This window comes from Xenopus laevis, chromosome 5L, assembly GCF_017654675.1.
Source record: "Xenopus laevis strain J_2021 chromosome 5L, Xenopus_laevis_v10.1, whole genome shotgun sequence".
Classification (NCBI taxonomy): domain Eukaryota; kingdom Metazoa; phylum Chordata; class Amphibia; order Anura; family Pipidae; genus Xenopus; species Xenopus laevis.
This window is the reverse complement of record NC_054379.1, coordinates 16904668-16925772: the sequence shown is the minus strand read 5'-3', so window position 1 is coordinate 16925772 and position 21105 is coordinate 16904668. Positions and strand designations below refer to the sequence as shown.

Below are 21105 nucleotides of genomic sequence, written 5' to 3'. Positions count from 1 at the left end.
AAGTTGTTTAAAGGAGAAAGAAAGGCAAAATTTATGCACTACCTCCCCCTAAAGTTCTCATACATATGCACTTAATCGCTGTATTTTTGGCTCACCTATGTGTATAGAAAACCAGAAAATCATGCATTGAGTTTAGCTCTCCTTCGGTAAAATGCGGCGGCCATCTTGGTAAAGGATTTACATGCTTCCTTTTCCTCCGTATTGCGCATGCGCAAAAAATTCCCCTTATACTCTGAAGCACGAAGCACCTCTCAAGCATGCGCAATAGTACGTGATTTGGCCCAACGCGACTCAAGGCTGCCTCGGGCAGCAGGGAGGAAGCTGCCTGAAAAATCAATGACGTCACTGGAGTCCTACGCTGCATTCTCAGACACGCACAGCTCCTACTGCTAGGCACCAGGGACACAAAATTTACTACACTCTGTAAGTTTTTAGTCTAACAGACTTCTCATTCAGCTTTATTTCTGTTTTGGCTTTCCTTCTCCTTTAAAGGGTGCAACGACCTGGACAGTGGCATGCCAGAGGGGGATCAAGGGCAAAAATGTTTCTGAAAAATACATTGTTGACACACAGCTCTCTCCCTACACTAGCTCTTCCAAGCACACACAGGCAGAATGAAAAAACGCTGCAGGGCTTCAGTTTATATATGGAAGGGGAGTGGTCCAGGGGGTGTGGGGGTGGTCCAGGAGGGAGAGCTTCCTGATTGGCTGCCATGTATCTGCTGGTCTGGGGTGAGAGGTCAAAAATAAGCGCCAGCTAAGGCGAACCCAAATTGGCGAACGTCACGCGACGTTCGCGAACATTCGGCGGACGCGAACACCTGATGTTCGCGCGAACTAGTTCGCGGGCGAACAGTCCGTGACATCCCTACATACTAAAGGTCAGGACACACAGGCAGATACGGGGAGATTAGTCACCCGGCGACAAATCTCCTCTTCCCTGACCTGCCTCCCCTTCCTTCCCGCCGGCTAAAATTTAAATCGCCGGCGGGATAGAACTCATTAATTTTCCGAAGTTGCTTCACGAGGAAACTTAAGGGCGACTTCAGAAAACAAATCCACCCGAGTGCCATCCCGCCCACGATTTACATTATAGCTGGCAGGAGGCAGTTCGGGGAGTTTAGTCGCCCCGAAGATGAGAAGATTTGTCGACGGGCGACTATAATCTCCCCGAATCTGCCTGTGTGCTCTGACCCAAAAAGTTTAGTAAAAGGTGAGCCACCCCTTTAAATGCTTGCCTCTGTATCCACCTGCAGTGCAATTTCAGCCAATTTCAGGTGTGTAGACTCAACTACAGCACAAATATCACAGGTATCTCTATGTCCTGCCCACCTACTGAGATGCAGACTCCTCCCAAGGTTGATATTGGTATTGTCACCCAGCTCAGCAGATCATTCCACTGACTCCTGACCTACATCACAGACAGTACAGCAGACAGTTATGGCACCAGTTATGGCTCTTGGCACCAACCAGAACCCACTGAATTTTTTAAACCAGGATTACGAGCAGCTGAAGGCGCAGTGTCTGGCGTCCAACACTCTGTTTGAAGATGAGACTTTCCCTGCAGACCAAGTGTCTCTGGGTAACGATAAACTGGGGCCACATACTGAAGAAGCCAAAGGAATCGTCTGGCTGAGACCATTGGTAAGAAAAATAAGTTTGCATTTTGTCATCTCAATATTCCTAATTTTTATTAACATTTAAATGGGAAGGGTGCCCAGTTACACACAGGGTTTAATAACATATACACAAGCGGGAGCCGTCATTCTTTTTGCCTCTAAAGATTAGTTTTAATATTTTACACAAACAGCAGCAACATGAAGGTTCTGTTTAGTTAAACTCCATGGAGAATGGAACATCTCAGCTGTGTACTTGCAGATATACAGTATAGAAGCATCTGCACAGCCAATAATCTATGTGCTCTCCAAAATGCTTGGGGCCTGGGATTTTCTGGATAACTGATCTTTCCATAATTTTAACTTTAAGCCTACTAAAAACATTTAAAAATTAATCAAACCCTATAGGGTGGTTTTGCCTCCAATAAGGATTAATTATATCATAGTTGGGATTAAGTACAAGGTACTGTTTTATTATTACAGTGAAAAAGGAAATCATTTTTAAAAATGTAAATTATTATATTAAAATGGAATCTATGGGAGGTGGCCTTTGTGTAATTTGGAGCTTTATGTTTAACAGGTTTCCAGATAACAGATCCCATACCTTTATTTTAATATCTTTATAACAGGGTCTTATCACCTTTTCCTCAAGGGGCACAAATGAAGCCAGGCAACCTTGTCTGTGACTTACAACCTTTAATGAATAGTGATGAGCGAATCTGTCCCGTTTTACTTTGCCAAAAAGTTTACGAAAAAATTCACAAAACGGCGCAACTTTTTTTTGTCACAGCTAATATTTCCTCTCCGAATTTTTGCAGCAGTTTCACAAAACAATTTGCAGGTGGCAAAGTGCAGAAATGTATCGCGAATCCATGCCTGGCGAATAAATTCTCCCATCACTATCACTATTAATAAACTTTATTTTAATTGCTGTTTTTATTGTAAAAATGGGAATATGCCCACACAATTGGCGAACATAATAATGTCATTTTAAGAGCAAATCATAATGGAGTAGGTACCTGGTCTGTTTGGTTCTCATCATGCCTTTTCTTGTGCCATTCCTGTATAACAGGATCATTTGTTTGTTAATTGCCTACAGGAAATCCATTCCAGCCCTGAATTTATTACCAGCGGAGCAAGTCGATTTGATGCCTGTCAACATGGACTTGGTAACTAATATAGAATTTATGTTACTTTGCAAGGTTGCCCCATGCCCATTGTACAGGTATGGGATCAGTTATCTGGAAACCCGTTATCCAGAAAGCTCCGAATTACGGAAGGGCTGTCTCCCATAGACTCCATTTTATCCAAATAATCAAAATTTTTAATAACGATTGCCTTTTTCTCAGTGATAATAAACCAGTACCTTGTACTTGATCCAAACTTAGATATAATTAATCCTTATTGGAAGCAAAACCAGCCTATTGGGCTTATTCAATGTTTGCATGAAGGTCTAGTAGACTTAAGGTATGAAGACCCAATATCCGTTATCTGGAGAACCCCAGGTCCCAAGCATTCTGGATAACAGGTCATATACCTGTGTAAGTAATGCTATTATTGTGCTGTTATTTGCCATTTTTATATTATTATTAACCTGTTTTATCCTGCTGTGTCTCTGAATGAGGTCTAGTAACCTATAGGGACCAATCAATATTTGACAAGTGAATGCTCCTTGCTAATTGGTTGCTACAGTGTATATGAGGCGCAAAGCAAATTATTTTCTTTGTATAGGGGACTGCTGGTTGGTGAGCGTTATGGCATCTCTTACACTCAACAAACATCATCTGTCTCTGGTTGTTCCTGAGGATCAAAGTTTCCAGACTAATTATGCAGGGATCTTCCACTTCAAGGTAATAGCTATAGTATAATATTAATTAACAACCTATGGATGGATTACACAGGGGTAAAGAAATCTACTTTGCTTTCCCTAATGTTACACAAGGGCTGATTTAAGACAATATGTATTCAGTGGTACTAGGTGCAATGGTTGGGTACTGGGACATTAATAAAGTCATTTGCATATCTCCACTCATAATGGTTCATATCTGTAAATTTTGTTTTAAGGGTAAGGGGTTGCTATGAGTGTAGAGTAGAATACATTCTAGAACATTGGTTTAACAATGATGTTGGGGTTAGTAAAGGAGATGTAAACCACTCTAGAATGAATGTCAGAAGGGTTTGGGTCCCAACCACTTCCCTTCCTCAACCCAAACAAATGATAAAATCCTCCAAAAACATATGGGAGGGATGACTTGACTAACAATGCATCCATCTAAAACTATCTGCTGCAGCTCCATTACATTTCTGTATGACTCCTGTACAGTACAGTGCTCACAAATACTTTCATAACAAGGTCTTGTCTCTTTCAGTTCTGGAAATGTGGTGAGTGGATTGATGTAGTTGTGGACGACAGACTTCCTACTAAACACGGGGAACTAGTGTTTGTTCGGTCAACTGAGAGCAATGAGTTCTGGACTGCTCTTCTGGAAAAAGCTTACGCCAAGTATGTGACACGCTACTGTCATGTCTGCCATAGATCTATTTTAGAGGGTTTCACATGCTTCATTCTCCAGGGCTTGATTCCTGCACAATGGGAATTATTTTACTGGTCTATCAAAGTTGTTCAGAAACATATAGCTAGATGGCCAACCAGCAGTTTAACTCCCTTTTACCATCTATTATCCTAGCCATTTGACAACATGTTCATGACTTTCAGTCTCCCTATGTTCAAGTAATAACTGAACTTCTGGCTTTGTCCCTTAGGTTAAATGGATGCTACGATGCTCTTCATGGAGGCATTCCTACTAAAGCTCTCGAGGACTTCACTGGTGGCATTTGTGAAAGATACTTTTTAAAAAAGGCTCCACCTGGTTTGTTCCAGATAGTCCAGACAGCTTTGTGGGCAAACTCACTGCTCACCTGTTGTTCTGTAAGCTTTGATCCTATAAGTTAATTGCAATTAATAGACTTAAATAATCAGTAATCCTGAGTGGTGGGTTAGCATTTACCAACCATTAGAAGAATGGAGTTTTCTACTGATTGTTGTTGGAGGAAACCTTTTTCTTTATACTTTCCCCAATCCATAAATGATTCCTTTGGTGGAGGACATATGTTTACAAGAGAAAAACTACAGTACAAAACAGAGATACCCAATACAAACAAAATTTAGAGTATTTATAAATAATGGTTTCGGACCTGGATAAGTCTAAATCCTATTTTTAGATTCAAAATCTGGTCAGTCCTCTCGTTACCCTGTAAAAAGACTAAAGATGTTGAGAAATTAACACCCAGAACAGCAAATAAGTAATTACCACAAAAAGTGATTTGCCCTTCAGATTGACCTTCCAAGAATGTCTAGAACCACCTCTTCTCTAAAGATAATTAGGCTGGACCACAGGGTTGAACTGAACCATCCAGAGCCCACCAGTACTGTGACTGAAGGGACCTCTACCAGGCATCCAAACTAGCCCCCCCCCCACGTGCCCTGTTACCTCCTCCTCCTCCTTTGCCGCTAGTGGGTCTGGGGCGGGGAGAGGCTACGTTCCGGTTGAGGGAGCCGAAGCCTGGGGCCCTCTGGATTTTTCCTAGTGTCCTGGCAGCCCAGTCCGACACTGATGAACCACATTGTAATAACACCATGAATTACCAGTCACTGTATCCCAATGAAATGCCCCTGATGCTTAATATTATTATTTATTCTCATGTACCTCAGCAACCAGATAGCATTTTAAACTTCAAGACCAATTGCTACAGGTCTCAGGAAATGAGTATCTACAGCCTACTGAAAAATCAATGTGGTTTAATAAATTCAGGGATATTTACATCAGGTCTGGAAACCCAGAGCAACCAATCTGCAGGCAGCATTTACTGGTTACCTTTTTAAAGGAGAACTAAACCCCCCATGGTGATAAGTCCCCACTGGCCCCTCTCCCTGCCTCCCCCCTGCCCAGTGTTACCCCTGAATTCTTTCCCCTCTAGTATTAGCGACTGCACATGCTGAGTGAGTGTAGCGGAGCTCACAGGCACTTCTCTTTGGTAATCTTCGTATCTTCTTCTTCCCCTTCGGCAATTGCCGTCTCTTTCGGCGCATGTGCAATTGTCGCGACCCTGAAGATTGCTCCAACTGCGCATGCACCAATGCACTCCTCACTTCACAAAGATTACTGAAGAGAAAAAGATGGCGCCAGTGAGCTTCACTGCGATCACTCTGCATGTGTGGTTGCTATTTCTAGAGGGGGCAGAATTCAGGGTGCAGGGGGAGGCATGGAGGGGGGCCAGCGGAGGAGGGCCAGTGGGGACTTATCACCATGGGGGGTTTAGTTCTCCTTTAAGAGCCAACATCTAATTGGTTGCTGTTGGTTACTAGACCTGATGCAAACTTGGGACTTTTATTATTTTCAGCACTAATATTACTGCACAACCTTCCAAAAATGCTCTGTTTAACATGAGCTACAAACTTCTTTATTTTTGCAGAAACATAAAGAAGGAAAAGGTGAAGCCATTGGAGAGTGCCATGTAGTGTCAGGCCATGCGTATTCTGTCACTGGTGCACAGGAGGTAGGAAATCCTAAATTCTTAGTAATCTGTCAGTGTAACCGTCAGTACAATTCTCTTTCAATAAGATTAACAGAGAGCAAACTTGCCCAAGTAAAGTACGATGTAAGAGGGGTTAAGTGTGGGTGTGTATTCATAGTAAGCAACAAGGACGTTGCTATGTTAGAAATGTAACATAGGTGGCAAATATAAGAAGGGTTACAATGGTGGTTCACTAATAGTATGTTTCCTGATTAGTAGACTGCAATGTAAAGGGGGCCATACACATAGAGATCCGCTTGTTTGGCGAAATCAGGCTGAACCCATTGTGGGCACTAGGGCCCAACGATCGGATCATAATGTATGGCATACGGGCAATCAGATTGCGGGACCAATGAACAGCTGCGGCCGCAAACCAACAGGATTTTTAGCCCTGCCCGATCGACATTTGGTTGACTTTCAGGCAGATATCGACCGCAGAAGCCCATCGGAGGGCCCCACACACAGGCCAATAAACTGCCGACTCGATCTGCTGGCAGCTTTTATCAGCCCATGGATGGCCAGCTTAAAGGGGTTGTTAACCTTTGCGTTACAATTAGCAATTGGTTTTCATTTTTTATTTTTTGTGGTTTTTCAGTTATTTAATTTTTCATTGAGCAGCTCTCCAGTTTGCAATTTCAGCAATGTGGTTGGAAAGGGCCAGAATAGAAAGATAAGTAATAAAAAGTAGCAATACCAATACATTTATAGCCTTACAGAGCTTTATTTTTGAGGTGGGGGTCAGTGACCCCCATCTGAAAGCAGGAATCAGAAGAAATATTTCAAAAACTGTAGAAAATAAATAATGAATACCTATGGAAAAGTTGCTTAGAATTGGCCATTCTATAATATAAGAAAAGTTAACTCATAGGTCAACCACCCCTTTAAGACAAGACATTTTCTTAGAAGAAGGTTGGGAGGGAGGGAATTGCCTGTCGAATCCATATGAGAGAGAGTGTAGTCAGTCCCAGCCTCTTTGGATAATAAAGGAGAAGGCAAATGAACCTAAGGGCTTGAAGTTAGCTTTCTAAATAGCTAGTGGCAGGTCTGATTCAATGGAGCTCATTGTAGTTGGTGAGAGATAGTGGTATTAAACTAAAAAAACGAAATTAGACTCAGGGGCACAACCAAAACTAGAAAAATGGTCCAGAAGCACAAGCCTCAGATCCTAAGCTAAGGAAGCGTAATCCATAAGAAACCAAAAGCTAGTGGTCAATGATTGAAGTCATTTTATTCAAGTCAACATCTCGGAAGAATTGTGAAGATAAGTTAACCATGAGCCTATCCATGTAGCTTTTCTGGATTTGTTCTCCACTACCTTTTGGTTCTTAGAGATAGTAATATGCCAGATATCTGAGCAGCCAATGTTCCACTAAGAAGAAAGGAAAGTGTCCGTACCCTAGGGGGGACATTGTGACAAGGCAGGACTAGTTAAGTGCGTGGATTCTGCACAAGACAGTATCTCTCGACATGTTCTTTATTCTGGGCTGGACACCTGGGGGCTAAGAGTGACCCCTAAAGAAGAGTGTCGGGAATGTGGTAGAAGCTATGCACCCTGTGAACCCCTGTACTGTTTGAAATGGTGACCATGTGGAATTTTGATAAACTGTAAGTGTGCCTCAGAATAAAGCTGTTCCTAAGTTTATCCACAAGATCTATGTGACCTCCAGTTTAAATGGTCACATTAAGTTCACCTAAAGAGTTAATTTAGCCTTAATAGTACAGTAGTACAGCCTCTTAACAACCAATCAGCAAGTAACTTTAAAACATCTACTGCAGACAGACTTTGATTGGTTGTTATGAGCCATTTCACTGGGGTATTTTACCCACCGCTAGTAAAAAAAAAAACCTTGTGTGTCTGCTACTCTCAGGTGTCCTACCACAATGGGAAGGTGCAGCTGATCCGCCTGAGGAATCCCTGGGGTCACACAGAATGGGAAGGAGCATGGAGTGATAAGTAAGTGTTGGTTATTTCTCTCATTCAGGTTAGTTCTGTTCTGGTCCTTCATCTTTTCTTCTTTGCCAGTGACTTTTGTCTGGAAGCCAGAAGCTCTTTCTTGCACTGAACATAGAGGGACAAAAATGAGTTCCCAGTGCTTTCTCAAGACAAGCAAAAGGAACATCATTATCCTAATATTTAATTTCTCATATGTATATATTTTCATAGGAAAATAATTATTATCCTCTCTATGTATGTGGTGGTCTTGTATTACAAGGCATTGGTATCATTCCCAACACCAGCAGGGCTTTCAGTCAATTTCCCTTCTATAGTGTCTCATACTAAGGCCAGTGGGTATGTTGTGTGATATGGGAAGAGCCTGGAAACTACCATGAGGTCTTTAGTGTGTAATCTGCCTCCTTTGACTCAAAGCTAAAACCCACATGACCCAATTCTTTCATAAGACAGTAATCAAAATAATCACTCATAACTCGTTTTGGAGGGGAGGTCGTATTTATTAAAAATCTTAGCAAAGAATTTTCTAATAAAAAATGCTGGTCCCCGAACCATTCTCATTTAGGATAACACACGTTGCACCATTGCAAATAGGCAGGCCCACCACCAGTTGTCATAGTACACATGTATGGGCTTCTCCTGTATGGAAGCTCCCTGACCCATAAGCAAAACCAGTGCCAGTGAGCCCCTCAGCGGTTGCCATTAAAATGGGCTTCACCTGGTTTACACCTGAGACCTGAAAGCAAAAATCAGTGCCAGGTGGATTGCCAGTGGTTGCCACGCACAGTTCCAGGAACTGCCAAGCACCACATGGGGGCCTCATTATCAGATTTTAGTAATAATGCCTCTCTGTTTACCACTCTAAAGGTGGCCATACATGTGGAGATCTGCTCATTTGTCGATATCGCCAAAAAAGCAAATCTCTCCCTGATATGCCAACATTGAGGTGGGCAATATCGGGCTGATACAATTGTGGGCTCTAGGGCCCAACGATCGGATCATAATGTATGCACTTTGGGTGGTCGAATCGCGGGACTGCATCAAAGACCAGATCCGACATCAGAAATCGCAGGGCCCCATACGACAAAATTTCCTGGGCCCCCTGGGCTGCACCCACCGCAAGCCCCACCTACAGTTACGCCCTCCCCACCCCACAGGTTCGCCCCCCCACCACACAGTAAAAAAATATTGATGGCTAGGGTTCCCACATGTTAATAAAAAATAAAAAGATATTGGTGGTCAGGGCCCCACATAAAAAACATTTATGGCCAGGCCCCCCCATTAAAAAATATTGGTGGCTAGGACCCCACATGAGAAAAAAAATTGGTGGCCAGGCCCCCCACATTATGAGAAAATTGGTGGCCAGGGCCCCTTAAACGTCCATGCCTTCCCAAAGTCAGCAAATCTCAGAAAGTTGGGGGGCCCGGCTAATCAGGTAAGTGTGGCATGGCAGGGCCCCCTACAACTCTCCCCCCTGTCCCCCCCGATGGCTGCCCTGGGCCCTACACACGGGCCAATAAGCTGCCGACTTGGTCTGTCTATCAGCCCGTATATGGCCAGTTTAAGTACCTTTGTTATCCTAGTCCCACCCACAGATTTTCCCTCCTCTCTAGCAGCCTATTGTTTTCCAACAGAAAACCCCCCAGACTGTTTTCATTCCATTTTCAAGCAGCCAGCCTATTGTTTACAAACAAGAGACCCCCAGACTGATTTCATTGCCTTTTCCAGCAGCCCATTGTCTCAGGTGTCATCTGGCATGTTACTACACACAGCTCTTATTGGGCTTTGCTTGTAGTCAATTTATGATACAGCAGAGACTTCAATATCTCCATCCTGCTACTTCCCCACACACGTCATTGCCTTACCTTACAGCATAAATACGCCATTTACAGACAAGGAGAAGAGTTGTTAGGTCACTTGAGCAAAGAAATTGACAGAGCTGTGTCTTTTACTGCCACACGTTTTGCTGTTACAATTGAAACTGCATTGTTTCCTGTCAGGCGATTAGTGAGCGTCAACCAGAACATCGCAAAACAGCAACCCAAGGAATAAGCTATAAAAGGGCAGTGTTTACTGATATGTATTTAACAATTGCTTGCTGTACTGGTAAGCACCAAAAACTCTAATCATCTTGTTACTGTTTTTTATGACAGTGCCCCCGAATGGGAAAACATTGATCCCAAGGTGAGAGCGGTTCTTAACACTCGGTGTGTTGATGGAGAAGCTTGGTGAGTGCCTTCTGATTTTTTAGAGCTGTAAAAAAAGAGTTTTTTTCATCAACAGACAGGTCCCTAATGTATAAAAATGTCATCATCTACCACCTTAATATATATATATTATATATATATATATATATATATATATATATATATATATATATATATATATATATATATATATATATATATATATATATATAAATATAATATATATAATAATAATATAAAATGTTGGGGGGGAACACTCATACTGAGACACACATGGAATCAAAAGACTTTATTGTCAAGGACTGGTCTGACACATTAAAATCTCTGGAAGGAATCAGGGTGCAAACCAACAGTATTTTATGCCCCTTGATAAAGACCTAGGGGCTAATGATGTGCGGCTCGGGTAAAACCCTCCACCCACGCCCGCCCGAGCCCAACTTCTGGGTTCCTTTTATAGACCCGGGGTGACCCATAATTATTAAATAAACCCAATAGGCTGGTTGTGCTTCCAATAAGAATGAATTATATCTTTGTTCGAATTAAGTACAAGTTACTGTTTTATTATTACAGAGAAAAAGGAAATCATTTTTAAAAATTTGGATTATTAGGATAAAATGGGGTCAATGGGAGATTGCCTTCCGTATTTTGCAGCATTCTGGATAACGGATCTCATACCTGTATCCACTTTTCCAATAATATTATGTCCAAAATGAATACAACTTTACGCAGCACTACTCGTAGCTACTTATTATGAATCCGTGTCTCTCTTCATCTGTTGCTGATTCTATTGCAAAGTAAACTGAAAGTTTAAATTCATGTCATCGTTGTAGGATGAGGTTTTCTGACTTCCTTCATGAGTATGATTCTGTGGAAATTTGTAACCTTTGCTCGGCCTCTGTGACTAGTGGGGGTGAACTGCAGTGGACGATTTTTCATTTCGATGGGAATTACGACAGTACTACAGGTGGGTTCCATTCCACCGCACCCTAAGGCTTGACCATGTGTAGTATTCAGTGTAGTAAAACTTCTCATAGGGGGAATTTTTATTTTCTGCTACATTGCCTCTTGCTATTATTGGTGATAAACGCGTGGGAAAATATAGTTTGTAGTTGTTCTTGTTAATATTTTTGTTTTTAAACACTCTGCAAGCTTACATAAAGGTTATAATAGTTCTGCCATCAGGACAGGAGGGAAATTTGGGGGAGAAAACCAATGGCAAATGCGATTGGCTGTGCCTGTGTAGATGCTTATGAAGAGCTGAATGGAGTGGGGGTGATAGGGGAGTGATTCTTTTTTGCTGGCCAGTTCACACAGATTAATTCATTTCACAGATGGATAAATATAGTTATATCTTAAAATTATACCTAAAATTATTAAAATAATGTCAATTATGATAAAGGCAATAAAGAAGCAATAATAAATAACAGCACCAATTGGTCCCTTTTGCACTTACAGACACAGCTTGGATCAACCCACAGTTTCGGATTAAGGTGGAGGAACCTGATGAAGATGAGGAAGGGGCAGAAGATGCCAGTCTCTGTACAGTAGTTGTGGGTTTGACTCTCAAAGACAAGTCATTGTCAGAGGATTTGGACCTTGATTTTGACATATACTCGGTCAGTACCATGGGTGAATTACTCATCAAGCAAATTAAAATAACTAGGCCAAACAAGGCAGCAAAGTGAAACTATTGTAAATGTATATATATAATTTTTAATGTTTTGCCTCCTTTTATTAATCGGTTCATAATTCAGTGTAGGGCTAATATGAAAAAGAGAACAGGAGAAGGACTATCTGTTCTCCAAAGTCACCTGAAAGCCCAGCTTGAATGTTAATTAGCATGAGATTTGGGGTGACTAAGGAATTTCTGCTCTAGATACTCTTGAAACTATGGCTAACAGCAATATTTTGTTACATCTGTATATATCAAGCCTTACTCTTAGAGCTTAGGATTCTTCTTCACACATTTAATTCTGGTCATCTATATATCACAAGACTACATTAAACTGTCACAGGTCTAATACGAATTGTGCACCCATTCTCTATATTAGATTCAAGATCAAGCACAGAAATCAACAGGCCAGGCACTGAGCTACAGAAGTCAGCATGGGGTGTCAAAGAGGTTCAAGGTGCCCATCGGAGAATACGTGGTTGTCCCACGCAATTTAAACCAGGCTGAGGATTTTTGCGTTCGTGTCTTCTCAGCTACTAGGACTGGAGATGTCTAAGTATCGGCACATTCAAAATACACATATATAATCCTGCAATGTGCAAAAAAAATGGAACAATCTGTTGTGTTGTGTTTGTTGTGCATTTTGCACCCTGAAAAGTTGCACTTTGCACCCTGAAAACCTGCATCCCACCCCCCGTGTATGTGTTCAACAGTGCTGTATTTGTGATGAGTGGACAGGGAGAGAAACATAAGTACACCCCCTTGCCCTACCCGCAACCATCCCCTAGTTTGCGCATTTTTAGTTAGGGATCCTCAGTGGGAACAGGCTTCAATAGAGCCACCTGCTCTATGGCAGGCAGTAGGGATAGGGCTGTCTTGCATCTGTCAGATGTTCTATTTCTCAATGGCTTTTAATAAAAACTGGTTGCTAGGAGTGATTTCCACTAACAACCATAAACAGTTTTTAAAGGGCATGTAAAGGCAAAAAAATAAAATCCCATTTTTACTTTCTTTAATGAAAAAGAAACCTATCTCCAATATACTTTAATTAAAATATGTGTTCCGTTTTTATAAGAAACCTGACTGTATGCAGTGAAATTCTCCCTTCATTTACTGCTGTGGATAGGAATTGTCAGATGGTCCCTAACTGCTGAGCAGGGAAACAATCATACTTATGAACAGCAGGGGGAGCCCCCGCCTTACTTCCCAGCCATGCAGAACTCAAGCAGCTTTGTTTATGACGATCCCTAAGCAGCCCAGACCACACTGAGCATGTGCACAGTCTTAGTCTTGCAAAGATGTTTAACAAAGTTACAAGATGGGGACCCCCTGTAGCCAACTTTGAAAGCATAAATTATTTGTTTGATTAGGCTTGTGGTGCAGTAAGTTCATGTTTATATTTAGTATACAAAATACAGCATTTCTAGCCTTATTCTATTTTAGACTTTACATGCCCTTTAAGATCACTATGAAAAATAAAAAAAAATATAAAAATCACAATAAAATTGATTGATATGTTGTATTTCTAAGTAACTTTCAAATATACATTAGTGAAATATTTCCACTGTTTTTAATGTTATTTGTAGATGTAATTTAGTATGTTGAAAACTTCAACTGTCTGTTATATTCTCTGCACTTGCTGGTTTTGACTCCTAAAATAATGCAGCTGATTAGGATACTTAGGGCTTCGCACCCATCGCAGCACTTCGCCAGACGAACATTCACTCAGACAACGCTAATTTACTAAATTACGAAGTTTCGTCGTGTGTGCCGGACGAGGTGAATTTTCGCTAGCATTACTTCGGCAATCCGAGCAATTCAAAGCGAAGATGCGCTAGTGTTCATTTCTGACTGGCGCAAATTCACTAGAGGTCTTGCGTTCAGGTTAATTTGCAAACAGCGGGAAATTTAAAGCTGATTTGACGTCTTTATATTATATGTTGCAGCAAATACATTACATTTCCATCATTATTTACACATGTCCAGGGAACCTTAATAAACACAATAGAGTTGTTATATTGCCCTACACATGAGCCCACTGTATAGTTAATGTTCCATATGTTAGAAAATGTATGGGGGAAACCAGTTATCCAAAAAAACATTTTTAGGACTTTTGCAGGCTATCACTCTGAAAAAAGGAAAAGACGCCAGCGTTTTTTTTGAGCTTTGATGCTTTTCCCACTCACAGAATATGATGTAAGTAACAGAAGATTGAGGAAGATCTATGCACTCCATTGTACTTCACCTGGTCTGAATTGGCGATGTCCCTGCTGATGGTGATGCTAGTGAATTGACGTTAGCGTTAGCCACTTCGCCCTTTAGTAAAGCTACCCCCTAGAGAGGAACTGGCTAATGCTGCATTCAGGTGCAATTTAACAGGCACAGTGTTGGACTGGGGTACCTGGAGCCTACCAAGTAATTTGACCTTAGGCCCCCTGCCCACAGCCGCCCCCCAAACACCTTCCCCCCCCTGAAAATTCCTTTCTGCCAATGCCCCTCTACCCCCGAAAGATTTTTCATTGCATACAAAACCTAAGCATATTCAGGCTTTTTCCTTTTAGGCTGATATATATCCTGCTCCCTCTCTTTGTTGACACATCACCATCTTGGGCTGCCTTGTTTACTGGATGGTACTGGGAATTAAATTAGTGTGTGCGTTTCTGTAATATCTAAAACGTTTAATGTCATTTCTGTAGTTAATTGTAACTCCTAGTGGATGAGGGATGTGTTTGATCCAAATGCTGACAGTAAACAAGAATAGAGTTGTACCTGAAAATCTTTAATGCCAACTTCCCCCTACTTCAAACCAAGTACTCCTGCCACCAGGGCACTTCCTATTCAGTTGAACATTGAACAATTTTGCATTTCTGTGGTCCTTTTTTTTTAAATTAAAGTAAGGTTCATCACTCATTCTAAAGCAATTGCTGTTCTGTATATTTTACTTTAGATTCCCAACTCTGAGCACAACATGGCATCCTATATAATAAAGTTGAAGTGTCTCTGCGTCCAGTCCCTGTGTCCGTGGGATTGCGCTACTGCGCATGTGCCCCACGGACCGTCTAGCGCCCTTTAATTTAACGGGCTTAAGTGGTGTAATAAACCACATCACAGTCACGCAGCTTTACACACATACATCCTATGGTCATTACAAGAAGCAGCTACTTAATTGTCAAATAGTAGGGTTTTGTGATGAATTCAGAGCACCCAGGGTTGGACTGGCCAGTGGGACATGGGGCCAGACCCCCTCCTTGCATGAAGCCCTTGCCGCTGGCCCGACTTCCCTACCTGACCCCCATTGCTGCCACAAAAAGAAAATGGTACACACGGAAAGGGGCCACAAAGTGTTGCAGCTCAGGTAAGGAGGGGGTCAGAGGGGATTTTCGAGCTGGGATGGGGACTGGGGTTGTGTGACTGCACCCTGATCAGTGCACTATGGGGCAAATTCACTAACGCGCGAAGCGCCGAACGCTAGCGTTAATTCGCTAGCGTTGGGCATTTTCGCTACTGCGCAAATTCACTAACGAACGCTGGCGAAGTTTCGCTAGTGTTACTTCGCAACCTTACGCCAGGCGAATCTTTGCTAGCGACGAAACTACGCAAATTCACTAACTTGCGCAGTGTACTGAACGCTACCTTTTACGCTAGACTTCCTTCGCCACCTCAGACCTGGCGAAGCGCAATAGAGTAGATAGGGATTGTTTAAAAAAAAGTCAAAATTTTTTCTAAGTCCCAAAAAACGCTGGCGTGTTTTCTATATGATGGCTGATAGGCTGAAAAAGATCGAAAATTTTTTGGGGCTCCCCTTCCTCCCCCCTACATTTCCTGACTCATGGCAACTTACCTAGACAGTGGGCACATGTGTAGGGCAAAATAAAATTTTTATTTGCAGATGTGAAGGTTTTCTAGGCATTTGTAGTGGAGATACGTGTTCCTCCATTGAAATTTGAATTTCGCGCCGTATGCAAATTAGCCTTCGCTAGCGCAACTTCGCTTTATATAGCGAAACAACGCTAGCGCAACTCCGCAACCTTACGCTACCCCTGTGTGCAACTTCGGATTTTAGTGAATTTGCGAACCGCTGGCGAAACTACACCTGGCGAAGTGCGGCGAAGTGCGGCGAAGTTGCGCCTGGCGCAACTTCGCATCTTAGTGAATTTGCCCCTAAGAATTACATGTCCCTTTCCCATGCAAACACCCATTTCTGAAAAAAATTGTTGTTTTTTTAAAACTAGGCAACTTCACACACTATCAAACTTTCCACTGATATACTTATGTGCACTAGGTCATATTTAAAAAAGCAGATACAAATAAATGCATGAAATGCATAGATAGAGAATGAAATTCTAAAAGAGCAAAAATCAAAAGAAGAAGGGTTTACTGGTTGCTTGACTGTTAACTGCAATCACTGTGTAGCGATGGGGCAGGGGTGAAAACTTAAAGCCACGGCAAAGGATATATGTTATATGTTATATGTTATAGATTTTTTTTTGCAGTACAGTATACAGTATACAGTATATAGATGTAATTGTGTGTCAAGTATTTGTTTGGGGCATTACTGGACTTTTAAATTGCCATGTCTATTTGGACGTATTCCAACAGCCTGAAGCGCCTCTATCTGTCGGTATTCTCACACATTATGGCGCTCATTCAAGGTGGCCATATACTCTTCAGTATTATACCAGTTAGTCAACAAGCTAAATAGAGAAATATCTAGGGATGCACCGAATCCAGGATTCGGTTCTGGATTCGGCCAGGATTCTGCCTTTTTCAGCAGGATTTGGATTCGGCCGAATCCTTCTGCCCAGCCGAACTGAATCCGAATCCTAACTTGCATATGCAAATTAGGGGCGGGAGGGAAATTGTGTGACTTTTTGTCAGAAAATAAGGAAGTAAAAAATGTTTTCCCCTTCCCACCCCTAATTTGCATAAGCAAATTAGGGTTCGTATTCGGTTTGGTATTCTGCCGAATCTTTCGTGAGAGATTCGGGGGTTCGGCCGAATCCAAAAAAGTGGATTCGGTGCATCTCTAGAAATATCATACGAGTACCCATGTACGCTATTGCCAGTCTGAAAAACTCTGGGTTACCCAGTTAGGAGTCTGGGCCTGTGTGTGCCGAATCCTGGGCTGGACACCTGCTGAGACAACAGGGCCCCTGGGAGATGCGATATCTCAGGAGGGTGACTTGTAGAAAGCATTTTTTCCTGTCCACCTTTTGTGCTATTTAGTCTAATTGCTGATATTTGCCAATTGAAGGGATGCTAATAAGCTGCATAATATTGGAATAACTATATTCTGAGTCCAACTGCAAGGCCTAATTCATCGCTAAAGTGTGGCAAACAAGCAGCTGATTGCCTGATATGCCTCCCTTGTGCTGCTCAACATCGGGCTGATCAAATGATCCAATTATAGTCAGCAACTATGCAGGCCATTGAGAGAGGACCACATCAATTATCACCCGACCGGTCCGATAGATACCTGCCCGAAATTTCTCCATAAATATAATAAATATCATAAATATAAAATAGTGTGTTAACGGAAGCAATTGAACAGCAAAAAGCCATATTCAACTGGATAACAAAACTGGTTTGGAATCGAATCAGGAGAGATATGCATTTCTCATGGAGTTGAATCTGGGCCATTATCTGGCACGCGCATTTCAAATTATGCAAATGTCACATGAATAATACAAAGAAACCAGCTGCATGCAAAACAGGTGTACACTCCCCTGCGTCCTTTACAGGTATGGGATCCATTATCCGGAAACCCATTATCCAGAAAGCTCAGAATTATGGAAAGGCCGTCTCTCATTGACTCCGTTTTAGCCAAATAATACAAATTTTTAATAATTATTTCCCTTTTCTCTATAATAATAAAACAGTAACTTGTAATTGATCCCAACTAAGATATAATTAATCCTTATTGGAGGCAAAACCAGCCTATTTGGTTTATTTAATGTTTACATCATTTCCTAGTAGACTTGAGGCATGAAGATCCAAACTTCACAAAGATCTGTTAACCAGGAAACCCCAGCTCTCGAGTATTCTGGATAACAGGTCCCATACCTGTACCACAGATCAGCAATACAAAAGTAAACTCAGTGCTCCCTAAAAAGTATTATTTATTCAGTCAGTTTAAAATCCCATCACTTCTTGGTCGATGTCTTACGCATTTCAGGATGCTACCGCTCTCAATTAAAATAGGATACAGCTTGTGCTAATATAGAGAAGAGGAAGCAGGTTCCCCCTAGTGACAATCTAAAACCATTATAATTATCATTATATTACATATTATTATATATATTATTTAATCCATCGATCAAATGATTTTTGTTTGCCCAAAAAAAGCTAGCAAAGCCTAAGGGGACCTTCCCCATAGGCTAACATTGACTTTGGTAGCTTTTAGGTGGCAAACTAGGGGGTCAAAGTTTTTTCTTAAAGAGACAGTACTTCGACTATCGAATGGTCGAATAGTCGAACGATTTTTAGTTTGAATCGTTCGATTTGAAGTCGAAGGTCGAAGTCGAAGATCGTAGTAGCCAAAAAAAACATTCGAAATTTGAAGTTTTTTTCCTCTATTCCTTCACTCGAGCTAAGTAAATGGGCCCCTAAATGTTAGAATGGAGTTTCCAAATTAACCCTCAGAATTGCCACAATGTTACTAAATACATTAGTAAATAAATATTTTTAATAAGAAGTAAATAAGAACATGATCTTAATTAAATGTTATTCTAGAAAAGACCTGTAATATCATAATGATTATTTAGCCTTTAGGGATGCGTCGCTAATGTAAAAATCTCCTGTGAATTTAGAGGACGCACTAATGCACTCACACATTTATTTACTATTTTAACACTCTAAACTCGCTAAAGTTTTGTCCTGTTGGTGATTGTGTCTTGCAATTTCAATAAAGTTGATCGGCTCATATATGCTGTGCCAGTTTTTTTGCACTTCAGGAGGTAAACTACTCATTTGGAGTTACAATTTGCAAAGAACTTATTTACAGAACATTTACCTGTTGATGTAGAACTACATTCCCTACTCATTGTGATAGATTTACATGTCTTTAATACATTTTTACCGCACCTATAGGTACCATTCTGTAGGAGGTGGTGTCAGGATATCTAGTTTGTTGTTATGGGATATAACCTGAATATTGCAAGATCTGTAACATAGTGAAAAGATTTAAACAGATAAACTGGGATTCTATTTGGAGGATTATTTTGCTGCAGCCACTGGTTCTGCAGAGTTGGAGAAAGTTTGTATTAAACAAAACAAAAACTATAAAATCCACATTAGATTACATGACAACACAGGAGCCAGTGCAGTCTGTATATTCTGATTATTATTCAGTTTTGCTCTGGCGGAACACCGGTAAAAAACCTGGTGGTCCACGGGCCCTCGTTGGCCCCCCACCGGCCCAGCTCCCCTCCCCCGATTTCCACAAATAAAAGTAATAGAGGCGCGATCATGCATGTGCCGGTGTCCGCAGCGCGCGTTAAGTGCATGTGCACCGACGTTTGTGCATGGCGCAGGGAGGGCCTGGAAATTAGTGACCCGGTGGGTCCCCCCATGTCCAGTCTGACCCTAATCTTGCTGTTTCGGCTTCTGGCAGATATTATTTGACTTGTGCTGTTTTGATCATTTATGACAATCCCGAAGCAGCCCAGACCACACTGAGCATGTGCACAGTCTTGGTCTTGCAAAGATGTTTAACAAAGTTACAAGATGGTGACCCCCTGTGGCCAACTTTGAAAGCATAAATCATTTGTTTGATTAGGCTTGTGGTGCAGTAAGTTCATGTTTATGTTTAGTATACAAAATACAGCATTTCTAGCCTTATTCTATTTAAGACTTTACTTCCCCTTTAAATATCTTTCAAAAATTGCACTCACATTGTGTATATGCTCAGCACCAAACTTAGTTTCATCCCCTAAATCGCCCCAGCAAATGAACTGGTTATCAGTAAAGAGTATATAGAGGTGCGGTAAAACTGTATACAAGATATGTAAAGTTGTCACAGTGAATAGCGAATTTAGTTTTACAGGTAATTTGTTTTTCCACAAAGTCCTTCCTAGGCCTTTAACCCTGGTCTGTACTGCATATTTGGATCAAACCATGATGTGCAGTGATGGGCGAATTTCTCCTGTTTCGCTTCGCTGAAAAATTTTCGAATTGCCCGCAAAATTCACGAAATGGCGAAAAAATCTTTGAAATTGAAATCGACACCTGTGTAAATGGGTGTCCGAATAGGGTTGACACGTTGTGTTTTTGACACTAGCGACTTTTTGGACGCGCGTCCAAAATGTTTTCACGCAGGCTAATTTTTGCGGGAGATTCGCAAATTTATTCCTGGGTGGCGAAATGCGGAAATTCGCCCTGAATTTTATTCGCCCATCACTTATGATGTGTTCAGTTTCTCTCTGTTGGCTCACAGCAGAAAGTTACATCCCCAAAAGGGCATCAGTGAAGACCAGTCCTGGCAGGGCTCTTCTGAGGGTGTGATATCCTAGCAGACAGAGGGTTTCCTATCTCATAGAATGTGATACCTACAATAAGTCTACTTTACAGGCAGAAGGCCTCAAATCAAAATAAGTTCATTTATTGAGCCTCAAAAAAAGTCTCCGTAGGAGAGAAGGGAGCTTGTTAAAACAATTGTTGTGGGTAAGAAGCTGTGTATCTCTAGGTTGTGTAATTGGGGTCCAGTCCATTTTGGGGCCTGGGGCACTTGCTCATGGCCTACTTGAGATGAAAACCCCACTTTCTCTACTCTCTGGACATCTGTGACACCACCTGTGAAACCACCTGTGAAATGGGCATCCTCCCTATAGAAACAAAGCCCTCCTTATCGCTGTGGTCTCAGTATCTATCAGTGTACAACAGGGTACTATACCACCAACCTCATGTTGAAGCTTTAGGTAATGTTTGCCACTTGGTTGGTGGTCTTTGTGAAAGGAAGGAACCCCCTCTTTCCCTCTTTCCCAATTATAATACCTACTGGTAAAGCGACAAATAGATGACACATTTAATTAAGTCAAATTGTATAGTTAATAGCAATATTAAACCCAGAAACTGTCATTGACATGGA

At 41.6% G+C, this 21105-nt stretch overlaps 1 protein-coding gene across 1 annotated transcript; it reads left to right on the top strand.

Moving 5' to 3' along the window:
- Positions 1–1383: 1383 nt before the first annotated feature.
- Positions 1384–12638, top strand: capn8.4.L (calpain 8 gene 4 L homeolog). Its single transcript, XM_018262642.2, has 11 exons — positions 1384–1643; positions 2715–2784; positions 3347–3465; positions 3985–4118; positions 4379–4544; positions 6089–6172; positions 8059–8144; positions 10295–10369; positions 11179–11312; positions 11804–11964; positions 12400–12638. Exons 1-11 carry the CDS (start codon positions 1440–1442, stop codon positions 12574–12576), a joined length of 1410 nt encoding a protein of 469 aa, XP_018118131.1. The 5' UTR covers positions 1384–1439; the 3' UTR covers positions 12577–12638.
- The last annotated feature ends 8467 nt before the right edge of the window (positions 12639–21105 follow it).

Bases quoted from the DNA above. Each gene is read 5' to 3' on its own strand.
- capn8.4.L (XM_018262642.2), top strand. From the start codon at position 1,440: ATGGCACCAGTTATGGCTCTTGGCACCAACCAGAACCCACTGAATTTT. The intron at 4,545-6,088 runs GTAAGCTTTGAT...TTATTTTTGCAG, and splicing joins CACTGCTCACCTGTTGTTCT to AAACATAAAGAAGGAAAAGG. The intron at 11,313-11,803 runs GTGGGTTCCATT...TTGCACTTACAG, and splicing joins GAATTACGACAGTACTACAG to ACACAGCTTGGATCAACCCA.